Genomic DNA, 21,687 nt, shown 5'->3' with positions numbered 1-21,687 from the left:
TCAACTTCTTCAAAGAACCATAATAATTTGTAATTAAAACTATATGATGACTCACCTCTTCACTTACACAACTAACGATTAGGGCATAAGATTTGTTTTCTTTGTTCTCCCAAATGCCGAGATCTTTGTTTGATGTGAGCTTGGTAGGTGCATTGTCCTCCTCTCCTTCACATATGTCTTACCATAAGCCATTAAAAATAAAGGTATGCCTAATATTTTTGGACCACTCTCAATGGTTCTCTTTGCCAATTAGCATGATGTCGACAATAGATACAAGAGAATGCATCTTCAACAAAGTTTTTGAGTTGAGATTGAAAAACGAATAACTTCAAATGTTTAAGAGATAAGATTTTCAGAAACCTTAAAAAAATATCCATGTCAGTCGAAACACTTGATACCATCACTTCATATTGTATTTAGATATGCCTCAATTTATTGAAATTCGATTCATTTATAAAATTATCCATCCCTCACCGACATTGTGGTATGAACCTTGTTGTTAAACCAACTTCATGATCTCGGTGCCTGTTTAGAGCTAGTTTTTTATCCCTTTCTCAAACTCTTTCTTGGTGTTTCCATTGTTGGCTAGCAGAATCAAAAATCCATCATTCGATATGTTAATCGATGGAAAATTATCACATGAAAATCACTTGAAACACATGTTACACAATATCTACATAGTAGGACAAATCATCATTGTGCACAACTAGATTCTACAAATGTATTAATTCCAACCTCATATATGAGTACAATACAAAGGAGTACAAAGAAGGATGTATTGTGAAACATCATGTACACTTAGGAATTAGAGAAAAGAAATAACAAATCAAACAAAGACCATAATTAAAGGACCAAGAGATTGCACAGAATGGGAGGAAGAGTGGATAGTGTCTTTCTTCAACAAAGAGATTTGAGCTTGCAACACGTCATGCATAGTTCAAACTCCTTGCAATTATTGTAATTGTTGAATAATCATACAACAATTAACAAAAGTATGTGGGTAGCATTGCATTTTATAATTACAATTATCAACCAACACCATTTTTTATGGCCATAAAGTTGGAATTTGGAATTAGAGATATTAATGAAAGGTGGAATGGTAACAATGATTGGCAGAAGAAGTGAAATATAAGCCATTGCTCAAATTTTGAATAGTTTTATCTAATTTGCAGGTTTCTAATTCTTACTTATTTAACCTCATAACATATTTCATGACTTAGTTACATTATTAGAAAGAATAATATTAATATTTGGGTAGTTTTTAATTTAGTTTTATTCATTTGTAGAAATGTTTAATTACAATTTTATTAGAAATCCTATTATAAAGAAAAAAAATCTCGTTTTATAGGCAGTTTTTAATTTGGTTTCCATTTAATCTGGATGATTAGTTTCCAATGAACAATGTATATATATATATATATATATATATATATATATATATATATATATATATATTATTTTTTTATTTAAAATAATAATCTAATTATATATTTAAATTAAACCACTAATACTATAATTAAAAAGTATAATACTGCAACACAAAAAATATCAGAGAAGTTTATGCATACTAATATAAAAGAAAAAATGCTTATCCTAACATATGGATAACTATGCATTTTCTAATTACTATTACCAACCAGTACCATGTTTTATGGTTATAAGGTAGAATTTGGAATTTAAGAAAATAATGGAAGATAGATTGATAAAATTGATTCACTGAATAAGAAGTGAAATATCAACCATTGTTCAAATTTTGGCGAGTTTCTCATTTTTATTTGGTTTTGAATATTAATTAAACATATTTTATGATTAAAAAATTAGTATTAATGTTTTGTTAATTTTAATTTTTTTTCATTTAATTTGTAGATTTTTAATTTTTATTCATTTAATTTTATTATTTGTTAAATATACTTGATTAAAAATTTTATTACAAAGAAAAATAATCTCATTTTATGGGTAGTTTTCAATTTGGTTTCCATTTAATTTGAATGTTTAATTTCCAATCACTATTAACTTTATTTTAATCATTATTTAAATATAATTAAAAATCTCATTACAAAAAATAATAATCTAATTTTGTGTTATAATTTTCAATTTTTTATTTTTTCTAATTTAATTTCAATCACTAATCAAACATACTTAGCTAAATAGAAAATTTATTACTAAGAAGAATAGTCTGCTTAATAAAATTTCAGATAAAAAAGAATAATCTCATTTTTTGAAGTAAATTTCAATTTGGTTTTAATTTCCTTATACAGATTTTCAAATGTCTAAATATAATTTTAACCATTAATTAAATATGTTTAATTAAAAATTTTTATTACAAATCTTATTACAGTGAAAAATAATTTCATTTAAAAAAAAAATCAAATTGGTTTAAAAAAGTCGTTCCAAATCTTATTACAAGATCCAATAATCAAATCTTATAACAAGAAAGAGTAATCTCATTTTACACAGAGTTTTCAATCTGGTTTTAAAATCTAGTCTTAAATCTCATAGCAAGATAGAATCATCTCATTTTTAAGGCAATTTTCAATTTAATTTTTCAGGTTTCCAATTCTCACTTGTTTGATTTTAAATATGATGAAGAATAATCTCATCACAAGGAATAATCTCATTTTAGGGGCAGTTTTCAATTTAGTTTCCATTTTAACTTTTCATTTTCCAATTCCCATTAATTTGATTTTAACTATTATGAAGAATAATCTCATTTTGGTGGGCCGTTTTTTATTTATTTTCCATTTTCGATGTAACTTGTGGTTTCCAAATCCCCTTAATTTGATTATAGCTATTAATCAAACATGGCTCTTGGGAAAAAAAACTCTATTACAAGGAAAAAAATATCTCATTTTATCAACAGTTTTAAATTGTTTCACATCACAAGGTAGAATAATCTCTTCAAAATTGATCCATGTAATCATATGTATTTGATGATAGTTACTCTTTCTTCAAGAGAAGATATACATGGAGCTTAAACATAAACTTAGATACTCTATACATGACATTTAGTATATTTGAGAGAAACAGCCCTATGGTTGATGCACTCTGGCATTTTCATTGATTCAGTACTCTGATACTTTGATGCGAAGTCCTTTAGGAGCCACAACCCTGGGAAATTTCAAAATTTCATCTCCCCCGACCTCCTCCCATCTGTCAATAATAAAATTTATACCGAAGAGACGAGAGTTACCAGATTTATCAAATGGGCATTATGAGATAACAATAATAAATGCTGTGGAATAGATTATTACCTGTAGCGAGTGACAAAATGGTGGAGAAACATGGATATCTGAACTAAACCCAATTCCTTGCCTGGGCACAGCCTGCTTCCTCCTCCGAAAGCCGTGAAATACATGACGGAGTCACCGTTCTTTTCCTGAATAGAGCTATACACATTAGCCCTGTGTGACTACTCTATATCATTGGATTTAAATGCAACAACTACATACGCACCTGCCATTGCCATGGGTTAAATGCGGAGAAGTCTGGATAGAGAAAATTATCGTGATGGGCTTCTGTCATGTAAACATAAATTTTCCATCCTTTGGGAATCATGAAACCTTTCATTTCCCTATCTTGAGTTGTTTTTCTCAAAACCCCATTTACAACAGTTGCAAGTCTCAGCGTTTCATATATCACCTGCAATCAATGAAAGCTTCTTAAGAAACAACGAGGTAAGCAATCAAAATCTGTTAATCAAATTTCAGTGAAGGTATTTTTCACTAAAAAAATTTTAAGGATTTAAACGTGAGGTTTATTTATAATATTTTGGATTACTATTTTGATTTGAAAAATTATTCAAATAGCATTTCATATATTACTTGTCTAAAAAAAATTAAGAGAATCAGTGTGTATATTTTGCAGGTCTGGGGCAATAGAATCAGAAAAATATTTGGCAATAGAATCAGAAAAACATTTCATTTTGGAATGTGATGCATTCAAAGACATCAGAGAAAAATTATGGCAATATATAAAGTTATGGTAATATGTTAGCACCGGTTTCTTGGCATTGGCATTGTCTTTTTGGCAAGGAGATTGTTGGAAGGTTGGGTCAGCTCATCATCAATTTGAATAAGAAAAAGACTGAATTACAAAAAACTAAAAATAAAAAACTAATAGTACCATAAACTATTTTTAATCTCTTGGAGATTAAAATATCAATTCATTTCTTGCTAACACAGATAAAAGTTTTTGACGAACAAAAAAAACTAAAATGTATATATTATATTTAAGCAAAGGCATTTTTTAAAAATTTAAATATTATACCTAACAAAAAAAACTTTTAAACCAAATGAAAGAATATAATATATCCTAACAAAATAGTCTAGTATCAAATTTTGCCCCCTAAAACCCCTCTGGAAACAAATCTGGTTTATGATGATTCACATACACTCTGAGTAAACTTCATAGACTTGTAGTCATCCCAATTGACAGTTTCGCCCGGATTTTTTCTCCTCTGAATTGCTAGGTGTTCTTCCTGCAAGCAGACAGTCAGGTTTATGTATATATTCAGAACAAAAGCCTTAGATCTGAGAGATATGGACAGATTTATATTTATATTATATTAAACTCACTCTAAGCTCTCGGAGAGCCTCGGGACTGTCATGGAGATACTTGACAGCCATCATGGTTGTGGTGGAAACTGTTTCGTAGCCAGCATTGATAATAGATATTAGTAAATCGAAGATCTGTTCATCTGTGAGCTTGCAATTAGCAGATGCGCCATCTGCTTCTTCTTCTTTGTCATTGAGAAGCATTGCAATCATATCATTATAAGTGTCCATGGAAGCCCTCCTTTCCTTGAGCACTTCTCTCAACATTCTCAGGATATTTTCCCTTGCCTGCACATAATGAGCAGTACGGGTGATTGATTATTCTTCAAGTTTCCAGAAAATCCACCTAAAACGTTCACCACTAATGCATATTCTAGTTTAGGGTTCACAGCATTTGCCAAACTCTGGTGTGTAGAAACGCATTACTGGTTTTTGGGGGTGATTTACATACCTGGAAACCACGTTTGTAGCTGGTACCAGGAAGATTTATAGGCATGGAAATGGTTCCTTCCACGAGTTTACAGAATTCTGACAAAAATGCCTCTGCCTTCGGACCAGACTTGATACTCATTACCTGCTGTAAAGACAAAAGCAAAACCATCTGCAGCCACCGAATCATGGATAGTTATTATTATTTATTGGACATTACCGTATTTCTTGGCCATCTTTATTACAGATTCCTAAATTTGATGGGGAAGAACTAGGTTAACAATTATTTTTACTCTCTTTCTCTCCTGGTCCTTGGGATTTCATTATTTTATTTCTTGGCGATCTTCACTGCGGATTCCTAAATTTGATAGCCAAAACAGAGCCTTCATTGCTTCGTTCATTGTCTGCTCTTGAGTTTTATCCCTGGAAGACCGAATTTGAAGGGCTAGGTCATGATATTCTATGTCTGCAACTTCATTCAAAAAACAAAACTGAACAGAGAATCAATATGCAAAAGAGCGGGCCGGCCTTTTTGAAAATATTTGAAATGACCACGGAAGATACAGATGTGCGATTTTTCCGGTTGACGAAGCTCTGCAGAAATTCGAATGTGGTTGCTGAAATATAGATGAGCGCTGAATTTTGGGGATTAAATTCAAATTTGAATTTGAATTCAAATGGGTTCATTATTTGAATAACATTAATGCCGTGATTACTATCAGTGTATTGGAGGGCCGGATTCCTATTTCCGCCACAATTATTTAATTAATGTGCCCTGACATGTGGGACATTAAGAAAATATAAAGCTAACTGTTTTTTTTTCACCTCCAATTTTTTCAGCTCGCTTTATATTTCCCTAATGCCCCACATGTCACAGGCATTAATTAAAAAATTGTGGCGAAAATAGAAATCGCCCCTGATAAACTTCTCCAAATCCTCCTCTGCCAAGCATGTCTTTTCTGTCGAAGTTCCCAGTCACATCTCTCATGAGCTCATAATGAAAAATAACTTGTTCGAAATCTCCCGCTGCAGCTAAAGATAAATTATCACCTGGTTAGACCATCACGGCAACAATTTTCTCATAACGATTGAATACAACAAAGTTAAAAGCGGAATGCAAGAGTAAGCTATAATTTAATGATAACCAGATCTATGAAGTATGTGGAAGAATCAAATCCCCACATGTACAAATCCCTATGTTGCATGAGTTTCTGGAACGTGGGAACGTTGGGAACTTGGGTACGGGTGTCGGGAACGACTAGAGGTTTCCCCAAAATTTACAGGAAACGGCTAATCGGGAACGGTAATATTATATAATAAAAAAATTTAAAATATAAAAATATAAAATATATAATTATATAATAATCAAAATTAATATTAAATCAAAATATTCAAGTATTAAAATCAATTTAAATATATAATCTCTCTTATATATAAATATATTCTCTGGGTGTCTCTCTTCCCGAGTCTCTCCCTTTTATATATATAAAATATTAAAATGTCAAGTTCATTATTAGTTCTCTGAAACATGACCAGTGTTTGAAACAATCTGCCTTAAAAATACAAAGGAAAAATTTTACCTATGTTTCTCTAGTTATTCTTATGAGAAAAAGTAAAGCGACTCTAATGGTTAAGCATTGATTGCCACATACAATATGCACACAATATTCTGCGATACATATACATAAACAAAAAAAAAAACTCATCAGCATGACACCCCAGATATCCCCCTTACATTGAGGTGTCACACGCTTCCTTAACCCATCAAGGGATTGCTCCAGTTTCTCAATTAAGGATATCGGTGTTAAGGATGTCTTTGGCCTTTCTCCCTGCGAAGGTTTCAAGAAAGCCTCATGTTTTGTGGGAAGTTCAACATATTTTTCTACATGCTCTGTATTCCCCAACCCCAGGGAACGCGGGAACTCCAAAAAAAACAGTCTTCAAAGCTCCCGGAACTTTCCCAAGCTCCCATTGCAGCTCCCACAGAAAAGGGAACGTTCCCATATAGTTCCAAAGCTTCCGGGAGCGCGGGAACCACTGGAACGAGTTTCCCACTTCTAGGGAGCGGTTCCCGTGTAACAGAGACAAATCCTTCAAATTTTTACCTCCTGCCATCTTCACCTTTATCATTTATTTTATAAATTGATATTTAAAAAAGAGTGGTTTTTAGTGTGATTTTTTGAATTTTTTTATTGGAATCATGTTGAATATTTGAGATGATTTGTGCTATTTAAATTGGTTTTTTTACTTTATATATGAGAAAACCCTGGATCCATTGATTGAACATGGGTTACCCATCAAACTTATAATTTCAATAAATGACAAAATTTTGGAGAAATTAAACTAAAAAAAATGACCTAGAAAACTTCCAAAAAAAATCTCACTAAAAACAACTTAAAAAAATCTAATCTCGTATATTTATAATCACCTCTTCTATCCTAACGTTTTGGGTGTCTATTACGTTGGCATAACAGAAAACACAGAACTAAAATCAAAGCTGTTCCTCCAATGCTTCCTAAAATTATAGGGACTATTTTCGATGAGGATTTTCCCGATGATGGTATCCGATTCGTCGATGCTGTGATTGAAACGGAAACAAAAGATTCACAAAAACGTCAGTTGAATCTGCGATGCTGTGATAGATAATTATAAAGATACTGTGATTGATAATTATAAAGTTGCAGCAATATGATAATTAAAAAGTTGCAGCAAATCTGAAAACTCGTACAGGATGTCTGGTTGTGGGTGAAAAACGAGTAAGTGGAGTAGCGCAGAAAACAGCCCGCCTCGAGACCTCGACCTTCAATCCTGGGAATACAGGTAAGTAAAAGATTCTTGGCTCCTGTCAAGCACCGTTGGCATCTGGGAGAAGTAAGTGGGGGCCAACACTGAGCGAGACCATATAAAGAGTCATCAATGGAGCCAAATGTTGGGTATTTTTAAATGGGGAAATACCAAAACCAAACATATAAACACAACAGAGGAATGCTCTGTTTCCTTTGTTCCAGGATCTTTGCACAGGGAACCTCTTAAAACAAAAATAACTCATAACAGAGTATTACACAGCCATAAAAAACATTTCTATTGATTAAAATATAAATCCTGAAACAACATTCATCCTCTTTGCTGAGAGGGATTCACCAAAATTACTTTCACCCATCAAAAACAAGACTCTGTATTTTCTCTCCACCTGAGATTTCACTATGCTGGGTTTACTGCTGTAAAACCCCCATTTACATTTACTGATGTAAAACTCCTTTTACAGGCTGCTGTAAAACAAAATTTACACAGACTTACAAAAAAAACGCTCCACCATTTTCTTTATGCACTGCTGTGCAAAACCACACATGGTTTTTGCTACTCCTCTGTTTTACTATGTCTCACAAAACATTACAACCTGTTCCATGTAATTTCTTCACACTGCTGTGCATTTGTTTTTCTCCTTGCAAGATCAACAGAGATCTACGCATAAAAACATTCACATTCACTTATACACTTCTGTGCATCACCATAGTTTTCTTGCAAGTTTTTCACTGCAGCAAAAACTAATTTTTACGCACTCTCATATACATTCCTCTTTTCACCATGCACTCTATATATTTTACAAGTTCCCCTTTTTTTTTAACATATGCTGCCCCATCTATTCCTTTTACAATGGTCCACATATAACAACCCCGGAGCACACTTTTTTTCGTTCCATGTGTTTATATAAAAAAATGGTCAACGCTCCTTTTAAAAATATGACAGATATGGTGTATGTGCCCATAACCATTTAAAACGGGCCACCAAAAAATTACGTACAGCGACCAAGTCCATTAATTCTCTTTTACGGCGGTCAACGGGAATCCTCACACGCCACGCAAACTATCAAATTGCTGCAGGCCCGTATGCACCTTACGCGATCGACGGCGGAGGACGAACAGGCTGATCGGACGGTGGTGGTGAATATCGGAGGGCAGTTTGCAGCAGGAATTTAACCCCCGAGAAAATGACGTTGCGTTACGTCAGTGGTCATCCACGTGTCTGCTCCATATTATATCGGAGTCGCTCACCGGAATATCCCTTCGCCGGCAAATGGTCTCGAGATTTTCACGGCGCCGGAAAATGGCCAATACACCGCGCTCCTGACTCGACGCCTGACGCTGCCACCACTGCTGGTTTCAAATTTGGAGATGCGGGAAAAATCTGGGCGGTTTTCCAAAACTGCTGAGCGGTTGAAATTAGCATTTCAACACTCCCCTTTAATTTCAACTGCTGGGCATTCAATCTTACCCAAACACTTCCTCACATAGAGGGATTCACCAACTGCTTCTGATGCAGTTCCACAAACAACAAAGTTGTCTTCCTCTTAATAGAGGGATTAACCTGAAACTGTGCTTAAGAGCACCTTCCTCATGACAGAGAGATTCACCATAACAATGTGCTGAAGAGCACCTTCCTCTTGACAGAGGGATTCACCTGTGACTATGCTGAAAAGCATCATCCTCTTGATAGAGGGATTTACCACACTATGCTGAAAAGCATCTTCCTCTTGACTGAGGGATTCACCAAATGACTGTGCTGAAAAGCACCTTCCTCATTAATAGAGGGTTTCACCAAATGACTGCTTCAAATGCAGTTCCAAAACAAACAACCATTGCACTGCTGTGTGTGCAAACTCATTACAATGTTCTCTTATGCTGATGCATATTCTCTGCTGCACTGTTGTGCCATCTTCTTTACTGCGTCTACCCCACACTGCTGTGTCTGCACTTGCACTGCTTGTGCACTTTTCAAAGACAAAATACTCTGTCTTTTTTGGAACAATTACTGTGTCCCAATTTACAAATTTACACTGCTGTGTGTAAACATTTCTTACACTCACTGCTGTTGCATATATTGCATTTCAACTCAATGAACAACAAATTCATTACATTTACCTTTACTGCTGTAAGGAAAATTTCTTTTGCATGTGCTGCTGTTCAAAACTTCTTGCTGCTGCATTTTTGACATTTGCATTGTTGTGTGCTTCTCCTTCTTGCCATCATGCTGCTGTCCATAACTTCTTGCTGCTGCATTTTTCATATACACTGATGTCCATACCCATAACCATAGACTGTCATCCCTGGGTTTTTTATTTGCTGCTGCGTTGCCTCTGCAATTTGCACTGTCGCTGCCTTTTGTTTCATCATACTGCTGTGTGCCCATACTCTTGGCACTTCATTCTCCACAAAAAAAATAACACAGGCTGCTGCCTTTTCTTATGCACCCTTGCTTCACACAACCTTCAGTTTCATTTTTTTTAATTACACAATGCACTACTGTGCAATTCCTTTGGTTTTCTGCTGCGACACACATTCTAATACATCCAGTGTGCATTAAAAATCAGCTGTCCTTGTTTTTCTTTAGCCATTTTTGTGCATGCTGCATTGCATAAAAAAAAATTACATTTTTCACTGCTGTGTGAAAAATTTCATTGCATTCTCAGCCACTGGGCATTTATGCTCTGCTGCGTTTTGCTTCTTCTCATTTTCTTCTCATTGCTTTGCATTTTCATTCCCAATACAAAACATTTCCATCTGCTGTGCATTACACTCATTCTGCTGTGAGTATATTCTCTCACATTACATAAAAGAAAAACTACATTCTATTGCTATGCATTTCAATGCATGTGCACCACAAAAAAAATTAAAACTGTTGTTCATTCTAATCCATGTGCTCCAAATTTTTTTTTTTCAAACTGCTGTTTTATGTTCTGTCTTCCCACTGCTGTGAGGGTTTCCATGCTTTGCATTTTTCTCTTATCTCGCTGCTGCTCTTTACATTTCAGCGCTGCCATTTTTTTCTTCTTTATGCATTTCTGTGCATATTGCATAAAAACAAAGAAAAAACATTGCTGATTTCATCACTGCTGCATATTACCTTTCAGAGGGATTAACAAAGATTTCATTTGCAACTGCTGTGCTGCAATACATCCTCCATCAACAAATGATTGTTAATACAGTTCAGCAAACAAAAAATGACAAGCTCCCCTTTAATGTATGCTTGTCTTCTTTTGGCAGACTCTTCTCAAAACAAATTTAGATCAGCTGTGTTGCTTAAGGGGCTTTCACACTGTATTTCTTTTCTTCTCCATACTTGTGTAACTTTCTTCTTTTGCATGGGTTTAGCTTGTGTAAGAGCCCATGTCAAGTTACAATCTCGTGCCATATGCCCAATGTTATGACACTTGAAGCATTCAACTTCATTCATGAATAAGAATTCATGATTTCTTCTTGTGAAATTATTTCTTGGAGATTGTCGGGGACCACAACATCTATCTCCATGAAATGTTCTACAGTCTTTTGCCATATGACCAAAGTTTGAGCAAGCATAACAATAACCCTAAAATGAACTTTGGTACCTGGGAGATGGAGGTTTCTTTGATGTACTTCTGAAGCCTTGCTCCCTTGAGATCCTTTGATGATCACCATTGCCTCTTGCCTTTTTGCCATCAGCTACATTTCTTCTTGGAGCTGGATTTCTTCTATTGCTGCCTTCATTTTTCTCCTTGCCTTTGCTGGAACTAGGAGCATCACAACTTCTTTCTGGCTTATTCACATCTCCTTTGCTTGAAGCATCTTCATCCTTGTTTGAGGGTTCACCTACATACCCAAGTCCTGATTTATCAAATGGGGATCTGTGATAACTAAGCATGTCATCCAGAGCTTGAGAGCTCTTCATTATTTTGTTCAGCCCTTCAACCTTCTTCTTGAGGAGGACAATCTCTTCTTCTAACTTTTCACATTCATTATTCTTCTTTCCCAGTTGTCCCTCAGTTTCTTCCTTGCTACGAGTAGCTTCAGCTGCTACTACTTTGAAGGAGATAATATCAATCTTCATTTTGGAGATTTCTTCATCTTTTGCTTGACTGCTCTTCATTTTATTTTCAGCTCCTTGTGCCTGCTTCCTGGCTTCTTGTAGTTCGGACTTAAGGGAGGAGACCTCTACCTTGTACTGTCCAATTTCTTCCACAAGTTTGTTCACTCTCTTGTGTCTTTGTTCAAGTTCACTTGTCAAGACATCTTCCTGCTTCTTTGCTCTGTTCAACTGATTTGTCATAGACATGACTTCTTCATGATGTTTCCTCTTGCATTGGTCAAGCTCCTTCTTGAGCTTGGCTAGCTCTTCATCCCTTTCTCTTACTTGAAGCTTGATGAGGTCAAGCTTTTCATTCTCAGCTTCTATGATGGGTTCTTCTTGACTCATTGTCATGGTCAGTGTTCCCTTTGCATGAAGGTCATGCAGTCTGTCCCAAATATCCTTTGCTGATGTATATTTTCCTAGATTCTTCTTCACAGAATCAGGCAGTCCATCCAAGATTAGTTTTGTTGCTTGTGCATCATACTCCATGGATTCTTTATCCATCTTGCTGTCATCAATCACTGACTCCCAGACTTCAATCCCCTCAGACATTAGGAAAGCCCTCATCATGATTTCCCATACATCAAAGTTTCCATCAAACTTTGGGGTTTCAAATAGAATGTATTCTAATGGATTGCCTTCTAGTTTAGTAGAGGGGGGAGACACATTTTTAACAGGCCTGGAGGCTTTCTTCTTTGACCTTGCCATTCTTATCTAGGCTTTAAATACTTGACTGTATTTTCTTTTAAATCACTGACTGTTCCTTTCACAATAATAGAAAGGAAAGCTTTGAAAATTACCTTAACTCTTTTGGCTGTGGCTTCACACTGCTGGAGAAGTTTGACTGCTGCAACCACACCTTCCTTCAGCTTCTTTGAGTCTTCAAAGAGCCTGGACTAGCTCTGATACCACTGTTGGGTATTTTTAAATGGGGAAATACCAAAACCAAACATATAAACACAACAGAGGAATGCTCTGTTTCCTTTGTTCCAGGATCTTTGCACAGGGAACCTCTTAAAACAAAAATAACTCATAACAGAGTATTACACAGCCATAAAAAACATTTCTATTGATTAAAATATAAATCCTGAAACAACATTCATCCTCTTTGCTGAGAGGGATTCACCAAAATTACTTTCACCCATCAAAAACAAGACTCTGTATTTTCTCTCCACCTGAGATTTCACTATGCTGGGTTTACTGCTGTAAAACCCCCATTTACATTTACTGATGTAAAACTCCTTTTACAGGCTGCTGTAAAACAAAATTTACACAGACTTACAAAAAAAACGCTCCACCATTTTCTTTATGCACTGCTGTGCAAAACCACACATGGTTTTTGCTACTCCTCTGTTTTACTATGTCTCACAAAACATTACAACCTGTTCCATGTAATTTCTTCACACTGCTGTGCATTTGTTTTTCTCCTTGCAAGATCAACAGAGATCTACGCATAAAAACATTCACATTCACTTATACACTTCTGTGCATCACCATAGTTTTCTTGCAAGTTTTTCACTGCAGCAAAAACTAATTTTTACGCACTCTCATATACATTCCTCTTTTCACCATGCACTCTATATATTTTACAAGTTCCCCTTTTTTTTTAACATATGCTGCCCCATCTATTCCTTTTACAATGGTCCACATATAACAACCCCGGAGCACACTTTTTTTCGTTCCATGTGTTTATATAAAAAAATGGTCAACGCTCCTTTTAAAAATATGACAGATATGGTGTATGTGCCCATAACCATTTAAAACGGGCCACCAAAAAATTACGTACAGCCACCAAGTCCATTAATTCTCTTTTACGGCGGTCAACGGGAATCCTCACACGCCACGCAAACTATCAAATTGCTGCAGGCCCGTATGCACCTTACGCGATCGACGGCGGAGGACGAACAGGCTGATCGGACAGTGGTGGTGAATATCGGAGGGCAGTTTGCAGCAGGAATTTAACCCCCGAGAAAATGACGTTGCGTTACGTCAGTGGTCATCCACGTGTCTGCTCCATATTATATCGGAGTCGCTCACCGGAATATCCCTTCGCCGGCAAATGGTCCCGAGATTTTCACGGCGCCGGAAAATGGCCAATACACCGCGCTCCTGACTCGACGCCTGACGCTGCCACCACTGCTGGTTTCAAATTTGGAGATGCGGGAAAAATCTGGGCGGTTTTCCAAAACTGCTGAGCGGTTGAAATTAGCATTTCAACACCAAAAGCATAGTTATTATTTGCAGAAGCGTTCAATATGAGTTGCGTGGATAAATCCTCGGCCCTCTGAGAAAATGCCTGTGGATCGCTGTCATTGGAGGAGAGACAGTAAGAGGTCCCGGCACCCAAGGATTCCCCATAGAAACTACTAGAATTCTCGTAGCGGAGGAAACAACCATCAAGATGAATCCGACCACCACTGGATTGGGTGCAGGTTGCTTTTAATTGAGTCGCCGCTTCCGTGAAGCATTCTGAGCACTCGCTGGCGCTTAAATATCTCCGACACACTGCGAGACCATAAACTGGGTCCGTTCTACCAGCTTTGTCTGTGCCTGAAAATGCGAAGCCATTTTTGGAGAGATTTGGCAGAAGCGATGCGAAAACATAATTCAGATTTTCATAGAACGATGTGGCATTAACATACGTATAAGCTGGCACTGGGCTGCAGCCTTTGCTCACTACCGTAGTCTGGGGATCATCTGTCGCAGCGAAACTTACAGCAATCATCAAGGCCGCCATAACGACCGCAAATGAAAAGGGGAAACTTTGGCCATCAGTAGAATGCGCCAATAACCAATGAATGTCTGGACTGAAACACAACGCATCTATATATTGTTGAATCCAAATATGTAGTTAAAAAACTATTTTAACTAATACAAATCAAGATTTAATCTTATTTTTTCCCGCCGGATTCCGGAATCTCCAAAAAATTGACAACTCCACATTTTAACATAAAACAGTGATTTTATTTTATTATTTTACAATAATGAAAAGTTAAAATAAACTATTTTTATATGAAAATGGAAATAATTTAATATTTCATTTTTATATTATATATTATATTATATTTTTTTATTGGTATAACTTTTTTATTTTTTTTTAAGATTAAGGTAAATTTTGACATATATATAATATTGGTTTATTATGATAGGATAATTTACTCACTATTTATATAAAAATTATATGGAAGGAATTTAATTAGAATATTTATTTAGTTTAGAAAAGAATTATATGGATATAAGTTAATAGCACCATTTATTTTTTTTATTGCTTGGATACCATTCCTTAGATACAATGAAATTGTTTTTCGTTTTTCTAGGGCAATTGTTTAAATTATTCAAACAATAGTAGTGTGATTTTTTTAAAGACAATCAAACTATAGTATTATTTTATGGGTATCATTGCAATGTATAGTAAAGAAAAACAACTTTTAAAACTATCAACAATACAATTTTCCATAAAATAAATATAGATCTTTTGCTATAAGAATTATAAGCTTAATGATTGTTGCATGTGTGTTGTGATACAAAATACCAAACAAAGAAATAACATTAATTTTTGTTGACTAAAATAAATGTTTTAATTAGGTAGTACTTATTCAACCTTGAAATTTTGACAATAAAGAATCAAACCTACATTGAATCAATGTTGATTTCTATCCATTTTCATGTTTTCATATTAAGTAGGCATAAAGAAAACATGCATGCACTATTCATAAACCCAAGCAAATGGAGCAAACAATAAACGCAAGCAAGCAAAACAATAAATATAGGAAAGTGGAGTAGGTAGAAAGAAGATCCCTAAGTGGAGCCATGGAAGATTGGTACTTACCATTTGTAAATACAAACAACAAGAGGATGGAGAGTTTAGTTGAATTGGAATTTTTTTCCCTAAATGAGCAACAATAGGATTCACCACAACCAAAGCTTTTGATCTTCAATGTTCACTACTATATATAATTTCAATAAATAGGTGATACATGTATGCATGAGCTCCATTACAATATGATTATATTGTAAAGATGATAATATTTCCTTTTCTGAACTATTATGATATGGAGAAAAATTGTTAATATTCCTTTTCTTAATTGCCATGGTATTTGAGAAAAGACTAGTAAAGGAAAAAACAAACCATTAAAATAATGGAAAGTAAAACATATTATGGAATGTTTCCTTATTGCTCTTTTCATTTTTGTTAGTGATCTCTAACCATTCTTCATATGTCATGATTTGCAAAAAAGAAGAAAGGGTGTCACGAAGTCATCTGCTTGAATTCAATAGGTAATCATGCTGCAAAAATGCTCAAATTTGTTCTCTATTTAGAGCTCCCCATTTTAGCCTCTTATGGATACAACCTTTATTTAATATAGCAATAGATATTTATATGCCGAGAATAATATAAGTCTAATTGTATTTCTCTTTACATAGAATGGACAATCACAAAGGAAGGTAACTATTAGAAGCTTGTATACAATATAATTGCAATTATAAGTGTCCCTAACAACACCCCCCATACATTTTCTCTTTTCTTACCTAAGCCCCTTACTAAATAAGTAACTTGGTGGCCAAGGCCTTAACTAATTAATAATGCACTGATACCTCTCCCCTTATCTTTATGTATGGTACCTCCTCGTCACTCCCATATGTGCCATCAATAGGCATGGAAATTTTTACAATAGGTTAAGATATTAATATGACCTTGGATTCAGAACTTAGGACTTTGCTATCGGGGAATGATCTTGATCTATAAATTGCTTTTCCACTGGATATCCTACAGAGACATAGCCTATAGTCGCAACAGTCAATCCAATAATTGATTCAATCTATTATGTTGAACATGTAGTTGTTTATTATGTTTGTTAAGTTGTTCTAGCCGATGAAGCAGTCGTTTCAGTGGTTGATAGTGACCCAATCTCAAAGGAATTCTTGTTGAGAAACGAATAGGCTAGCAAATTAGGATTGATTTCTCTTACTTGATAATTTCTTGTGAATATTTTTTGGCTTCTTATTTCTTTTATTATGTTCTCTTCATCAAATAATTACCAAGACATAAAACATGAAGATCACAAGAGAAAAAGAACAGAAAGATGTAGGCTCGAAGCTAGGGCAAAACCCAAAAAATCCTCTTATTATACAATCAGATCAAAATGAGAAATACAAGACCCAAAGAACAATACCAAAACTTCGCACAAGACCTAGATCAGCCTTCGTTCAATCCTTTCCCAAGCAAGTCAAATATAACAAATTCAACGTTGGTCAACACCCTTCAAATCTAATTAAAATTTGAATTTTCGGCCCCTGCACTAGTCTGAAATTTCGTGCGTGTGGAAAAATTAGAGCACAAAAAAAAACACAAGAATTCCTTCCTTTGACCTTCTCTCTCTCTCCTTTTACCTTTGCTCTTGTTCTTTTGTCTTTTGCTAGTCTTATTTCTCCCTTTCTAGGCACAAATTTTGATGACATGATTTTATGTATTAATGAGGTCGAATTGCTCTCTATATATGCACATCTATGAGGTCAAATAGGTGCTTTTATGGGCTGACTTGGTCATGTTGGTGACAAATTTACTCTTTTAGCTCAAAATAAAATATTTTATTTTCTTACAAATAGTCCAAATGGGACTTTGACTCAAGAAATTTTTTATTTTGACTCAATAAACCCAGAAGCATGAAGAACATGCTTTGACTAATGAAAATAATAATAAAAATAAATTTCTACTTCTTCTTTTTCTTTTACATAAAATATATAATGACACAAATACAATTTTAATTATGAAGATTGAACCCAGTTACATTTCCAACACTCCCTCTTAACTAAGGAGGTATTCATAATTACATAACCAAATACATGGATACTCTCATATTGAAATATTTTTATAAGAAGAGTTTAGATTGATAAGCATCATCAAGCATCGTCATAACCGACACTGTCAAGTATAAAAGAGCAAGGCCTTGACTAACAAGCTCTATCTCTCCACTAGATCATAGAATAATGTTGGGAGGCATAAATTTGAACATCACCACCACCTCTGAAGGGACCCCATAGGGGAATCAAGGAGTATGGAAGGTATAGATGGTGTGCAATAGAGGGTTGGCACAAGAGGTGAGGCGCGACACAGGGAGACATCATGCAAGAAGGAGGTAGTGGAATCCGAGGAGAAGAGACACATGCAAGGAAGAATCAACGGTTAGGATTTTTCAGCAAGGGTGAAGCATGTAAGGGATGTTGTAGCAAGGAGGAAGTTACATATATTTTGTAGGTCAAGGAAGACTGGTACAGTGGAGAAACTCGACATGAAGATACTTCTAAAGGTCATTAGCACGCATGGGCCAACTCATAAGAGTGCCCAGTAAATATCCTAGCGGCCCACAAGTAAACGCCTCCCCCACATTTACCCACTTTCACCAACCTGTCAGGGTAAACATGAGATGAGGCCTAATATGACATGACTCAACCTCCTAAGTACTGCTAAGGAAGCGAAATAGACAAACTGGAACCTTACTAACATTCCTTAGGAGCTACAGGACACCAAAGAGCCAAACAACTACTCTTTGTGCCCAAACCCTCAGCTTGAATTTTATTTTATTGATGTGGGCTCCCAACTGCATGCATGAAAAGGCCTCCATGTGGTTGAGGGCCTCCAACCGCATGCATAAACTTACGAGGTAGTGGTTGTGACCTAAAATCTTTAGCTCAGAGGGTACCGTCCCAGATTCTGAGTCTAAATTCCATGTCAACCTACAAACCACTGCCTAAAACTCAATGAGACTTTCCAAAATAATAATTAACATCAATACAAATAAATTCAAACAAAACTTGATCAAAGACTTGACCTAACCAAACCTAACCGTGATAGTCATGTCATCAAACTCATTGAGAACACATCATCTATAGGTACTGAATGCATGTATGAACTTAGGGGTCCAATACATATCTAAGAATCATCAAGATGGTCCAATTCCCTCTCATAATAGATACAAAAACCTTTTTTAGCTCTTGCATTCAATAACCATTCATAAACTAATCAAAACATGTCAAGATCAATAACTAGAACCTGTTATGAAACCATGCTTATAATTAGCATATAACTACAATAATAACCATGATAATACAACCATCAAAGACACATAATAAAAAGTACAAGTACTCATGAAATACAATAGGAAAAGATATATTATTAACATATGCAAAATCCAACCAAGTCAGGGGCTTCCACATATCGCCTGACCATAGATTGGTCTCAACCAATTATTTCTTTCAGCTAATCACCCCCATGCGGTATTACAAGCATGAATGTGGGACTCAAGACACAAATAACTAGGTCTTCCCGAATATTAATCCACCTCCACCCTCATGCTCCTGCGATCTTTCCAAAATTGATCAAGAGATCACATAAGCAAACCAAAACATAAATAACAAGGGCTTCTCTAAGATTAAACCATCTCCACCCTCAAGCTATTGTGATCCCACAAAAACTGGTCAAAGGATCACTAAGGCAAAAATAATCTTGGATGCCTTGTAGTTTATTCACCATTACCTTGATGATCTTTCTTGTTTCCACCCACCTCTTGAGGACTTCCCGAAGATTAAACCACCTCCACCCCCAAGCCTTGGGAATTTTATTGAGACTACCTCCTCTGGTTCCAAAACCATCTGGCAATCCAAAGCTCATCAAATAGAAGAACTCCATCACACCATGTCTATCCAGAAATGGCAAGGCAAGGCTGAAACCACTATCACACCCAAAAAATTCATGCCAATGACAGCAAGAGAACCAAATACATACATGCATGTACCATGCATTCACAAACTAACTAGGAAATCACACATGTAACCTGTTACCTGCAAGTCTGCTTGTTGAAGCTGCTTGATCCAACTTTTCCTTTCTTTTCCCTTGTTTTCCTTTGCCTTCTTATCCCTCCTTTGTTCTCCTTGTCCTTCCTTTTCCTTCCTTTTATTTCTTGCTTTCTCCTCTTGGTGCTTTTCTCTCTCTTAAACCAATTCCAAAGCCAAACTAACAAAAATATGTGAACTGATCCTCCTAAGCCTTTTTATCATTGAGGCCTCTACTTTCTTCAATTTCCTCTATTTTTCCTTCAATTTTATTATCATGTAAACATGTGACCTTTCATCTCCCTTTTCTCCTATTTTCCTTTATTTTCATAAATAAAATGCCAATTGATGCCTCTTTTCTTTTGCTAATTTCCTTAGCCATAATAAACTGAAATAAACACTCACTAGGATGTTTTTCCCAACATTAAGCTTGGAATACATGTACCATGACCTTGGAATACATGTCTTGTTCTATCTTCATATTCTTCCCGATAACCCACATTTCATGTTCCATCTCTCCCAACATGTCCAGTCCTATCAGTACCTTGTTCACTGGATCACTCTAGTTGATGGGAGTATTACAACTTTGCCCATAAAGTGCCTCAAATGGACTCATCTTCGATGACTCCCGATACCCATTGCTATAAGAAAATTGTACCAGTGGAAGATACTCCTCCCACCTCCTCTACTGGCGCATAACATACATCCTCAACACATCCTCAAGAATATTTTTGACCCTCTTTATCTATCCATCTGTCTACCAATGATAAGTTATACTGAAGGCCAACTCTGTACCCAAGCCTATGAATAACTCCTTCCAAAACCTAGAAGTGAACTTGGCATCTCTGTCAAATACAATATTCTTGGAATACCATGCAATCTCACTATCTCCCTGATGAATACCTACACTACCTCACTAGTTGAATTAGCATATTTCGTTGTAATAATGTGAGCTACCTTGGTCAATCTTTCAACCAAAACCATAATAAAATCATGTTGTCTAGATGTCCTCAGAAAACCTATAGTAAAGTCCATGGAAATGACCTCCCATTTCCACTCTAGAATCAGAAATGGCTGCAATAGACCACATGAACGCTTGCACTCTGCTTTTACCCGGTGAAAATACAAAAACCTTATGACAAACTTAGCTATCTATTTCTTAAGATTTGACCAATAGTAGAACTTCTTCACAATTTTTAGAGTCTTCGGACATCCTGGATGACCTGAATATGGCTAAACATGAAATTCCCTGAAGGTAAGCTTCTTGAGATCACTGTTGTCCATCACATAGATCATGTCCCTAAATATCACCAAACCATGTGTCGTGAGACAATAATCCACATCTTGATCACCTATACTTTGTTGCTATAAGTTGTGCCTAAGTTTTTGGTACTTGTCATCCTGTTGTTCTACCTGCAAGATTTGATCCTATAAATTTGTCCCATATGAACCCATAGTTTCTATGTGATTCACCTGCACTCTTCTACTAATATCATCTGCAACCATGTTCTCCCTTCCCTTAATGTACTTGATCTCAAATTCAAACTCACTGAGTGTGGCCAACCATGTAGCTTTCCAAGCATTCAGATTAGGTTGGTCAAACAAGTATCTCAACCCACTATGATCACTCATCAATACAAACCCCCTACTAATAATTTAGTGCATCCACATCTTCAATGCATGAATGATCGTTGCTAACTTAATAACATGAGTCACATAATTATGCTCATGCTCATTCAGTTTCCTTGACTCATAGCATACCACCTATCCCTCTTGCACTAGGACTCCACCAAGTCCTCTATTGCAAGCATCTGTACATGCCACAAACTCTTTATTTGGATTTGCAATCTTTAAAACTAGAGCATTTGTAAGCAACTGCTTCAAATGCTCAAAACTCATTGCAAATTCCTATGTCCATTCAAATTTATTTCCCTTTCTCTGCAATGATGTTATAGGATAAGAAATTTGTGAGAAGTTCCTGATGAACCTTCTG

The 21,687-nt window shown here is 35.6% G+C and overlaps 2 protein-coding genes across 2 annotated transcripts; both read right to left on the bottom strand.

Annotated features, from left to right (window-relative positions):
* Positions 1 to 2,890: 2,890 nt before the first annotated feature.
* Positions 2,891 to 5,428, bottom strand: LOC149216702 (cytochrome P450 85A1-like). Its single transcript, XM_089391262.1, has 6 exons — positions 5,005 to 5,428; positions 4,575 to 4,841; positions 4,391 to 4,477; positions 3,454 to 3,639; positions 3,252 to 3,376; positions 2,891 to 3,150 (listed from the first exon to the last, which is right to left on the bottom strand). The coding sequence occupies exons 1-6, from the start codon at positions 5,170 to 5,172 to the stop codon at positions 3,063 to 3,065; spliced, it is 921 nt and encodes a 306-aa protein (XP_089247388.1). The 5' UTR covers positions 5,173 to 5,428; the 3' UTR covers positions 2,891 to 3,062.
* An 8,510-nt stretch (positions 5,429 to 13,938) lies between these two features.
* LOC149216701 (antifungal protein ginkbilobin-like protein 1) lies at positions 13,939 to 14,601 on the bottom strand. Its single transcript, XM_089390045.1, has one exon. It carries the CDS (start codon positions 14,599 to 14,601, stop codon positions 13,939 to 13,941), a length of 663 nt encoding a protein of 220 aa, XP_089246171.1.
* Positions 14,602 to 21,687: the final 7,086 nt, after the last annotated feature.

Source organism: Pinus tabuliformis, chromosome 1_1 (genome assembly GCF_031772625.1).
Source record: "Pinus tabuliformis cultivar Carrire ecotype Pingquan chromosome 1_1, CPIR1, whole genome shotgun sequence".
NCBI lineage: Eukaryota > Viridiplantae > Streptophyta > Pinopsida > Pinales > Pinaceae > Pinus > Pinus tabuliformis.
This window is presented reverse-complemented; position numbering and strand designations above follow the sequence as displayed.

Excerpts from the sequence above, each read along its gene's own strand:
- LOC149216701 (XM_089390045.1), bottom strand. The coding sequence starts at position 14,601 with ATGGCGGCCTTGATGATTGCTGTAAGTTTCGCTGCGACAGATGATCCC.
- LOC149216702 (XM_089391262.1), bottom strand. The coding sequence starts at position 5,172 with ATGATTCGGTGGCTGCAGATGGTTTTGCTTTTGTCTTTACAGCAGGTA. Across the intron at positions 4,842-5,004 it reads GCTACAAACGTGGTTTCCAG|GCAAGGGAAAATATCCTGAG; the intron begins GTATGTAAATCA and ends CATTATGTGCAG. Across the intron at positions 3,151-3,251 it reads CATTTTGTCACTCGCTACAG|ATGGGAGGAGGTCGGGGGAG; the intron begins GTAATAATCTAT and ends TATTATTGACAG.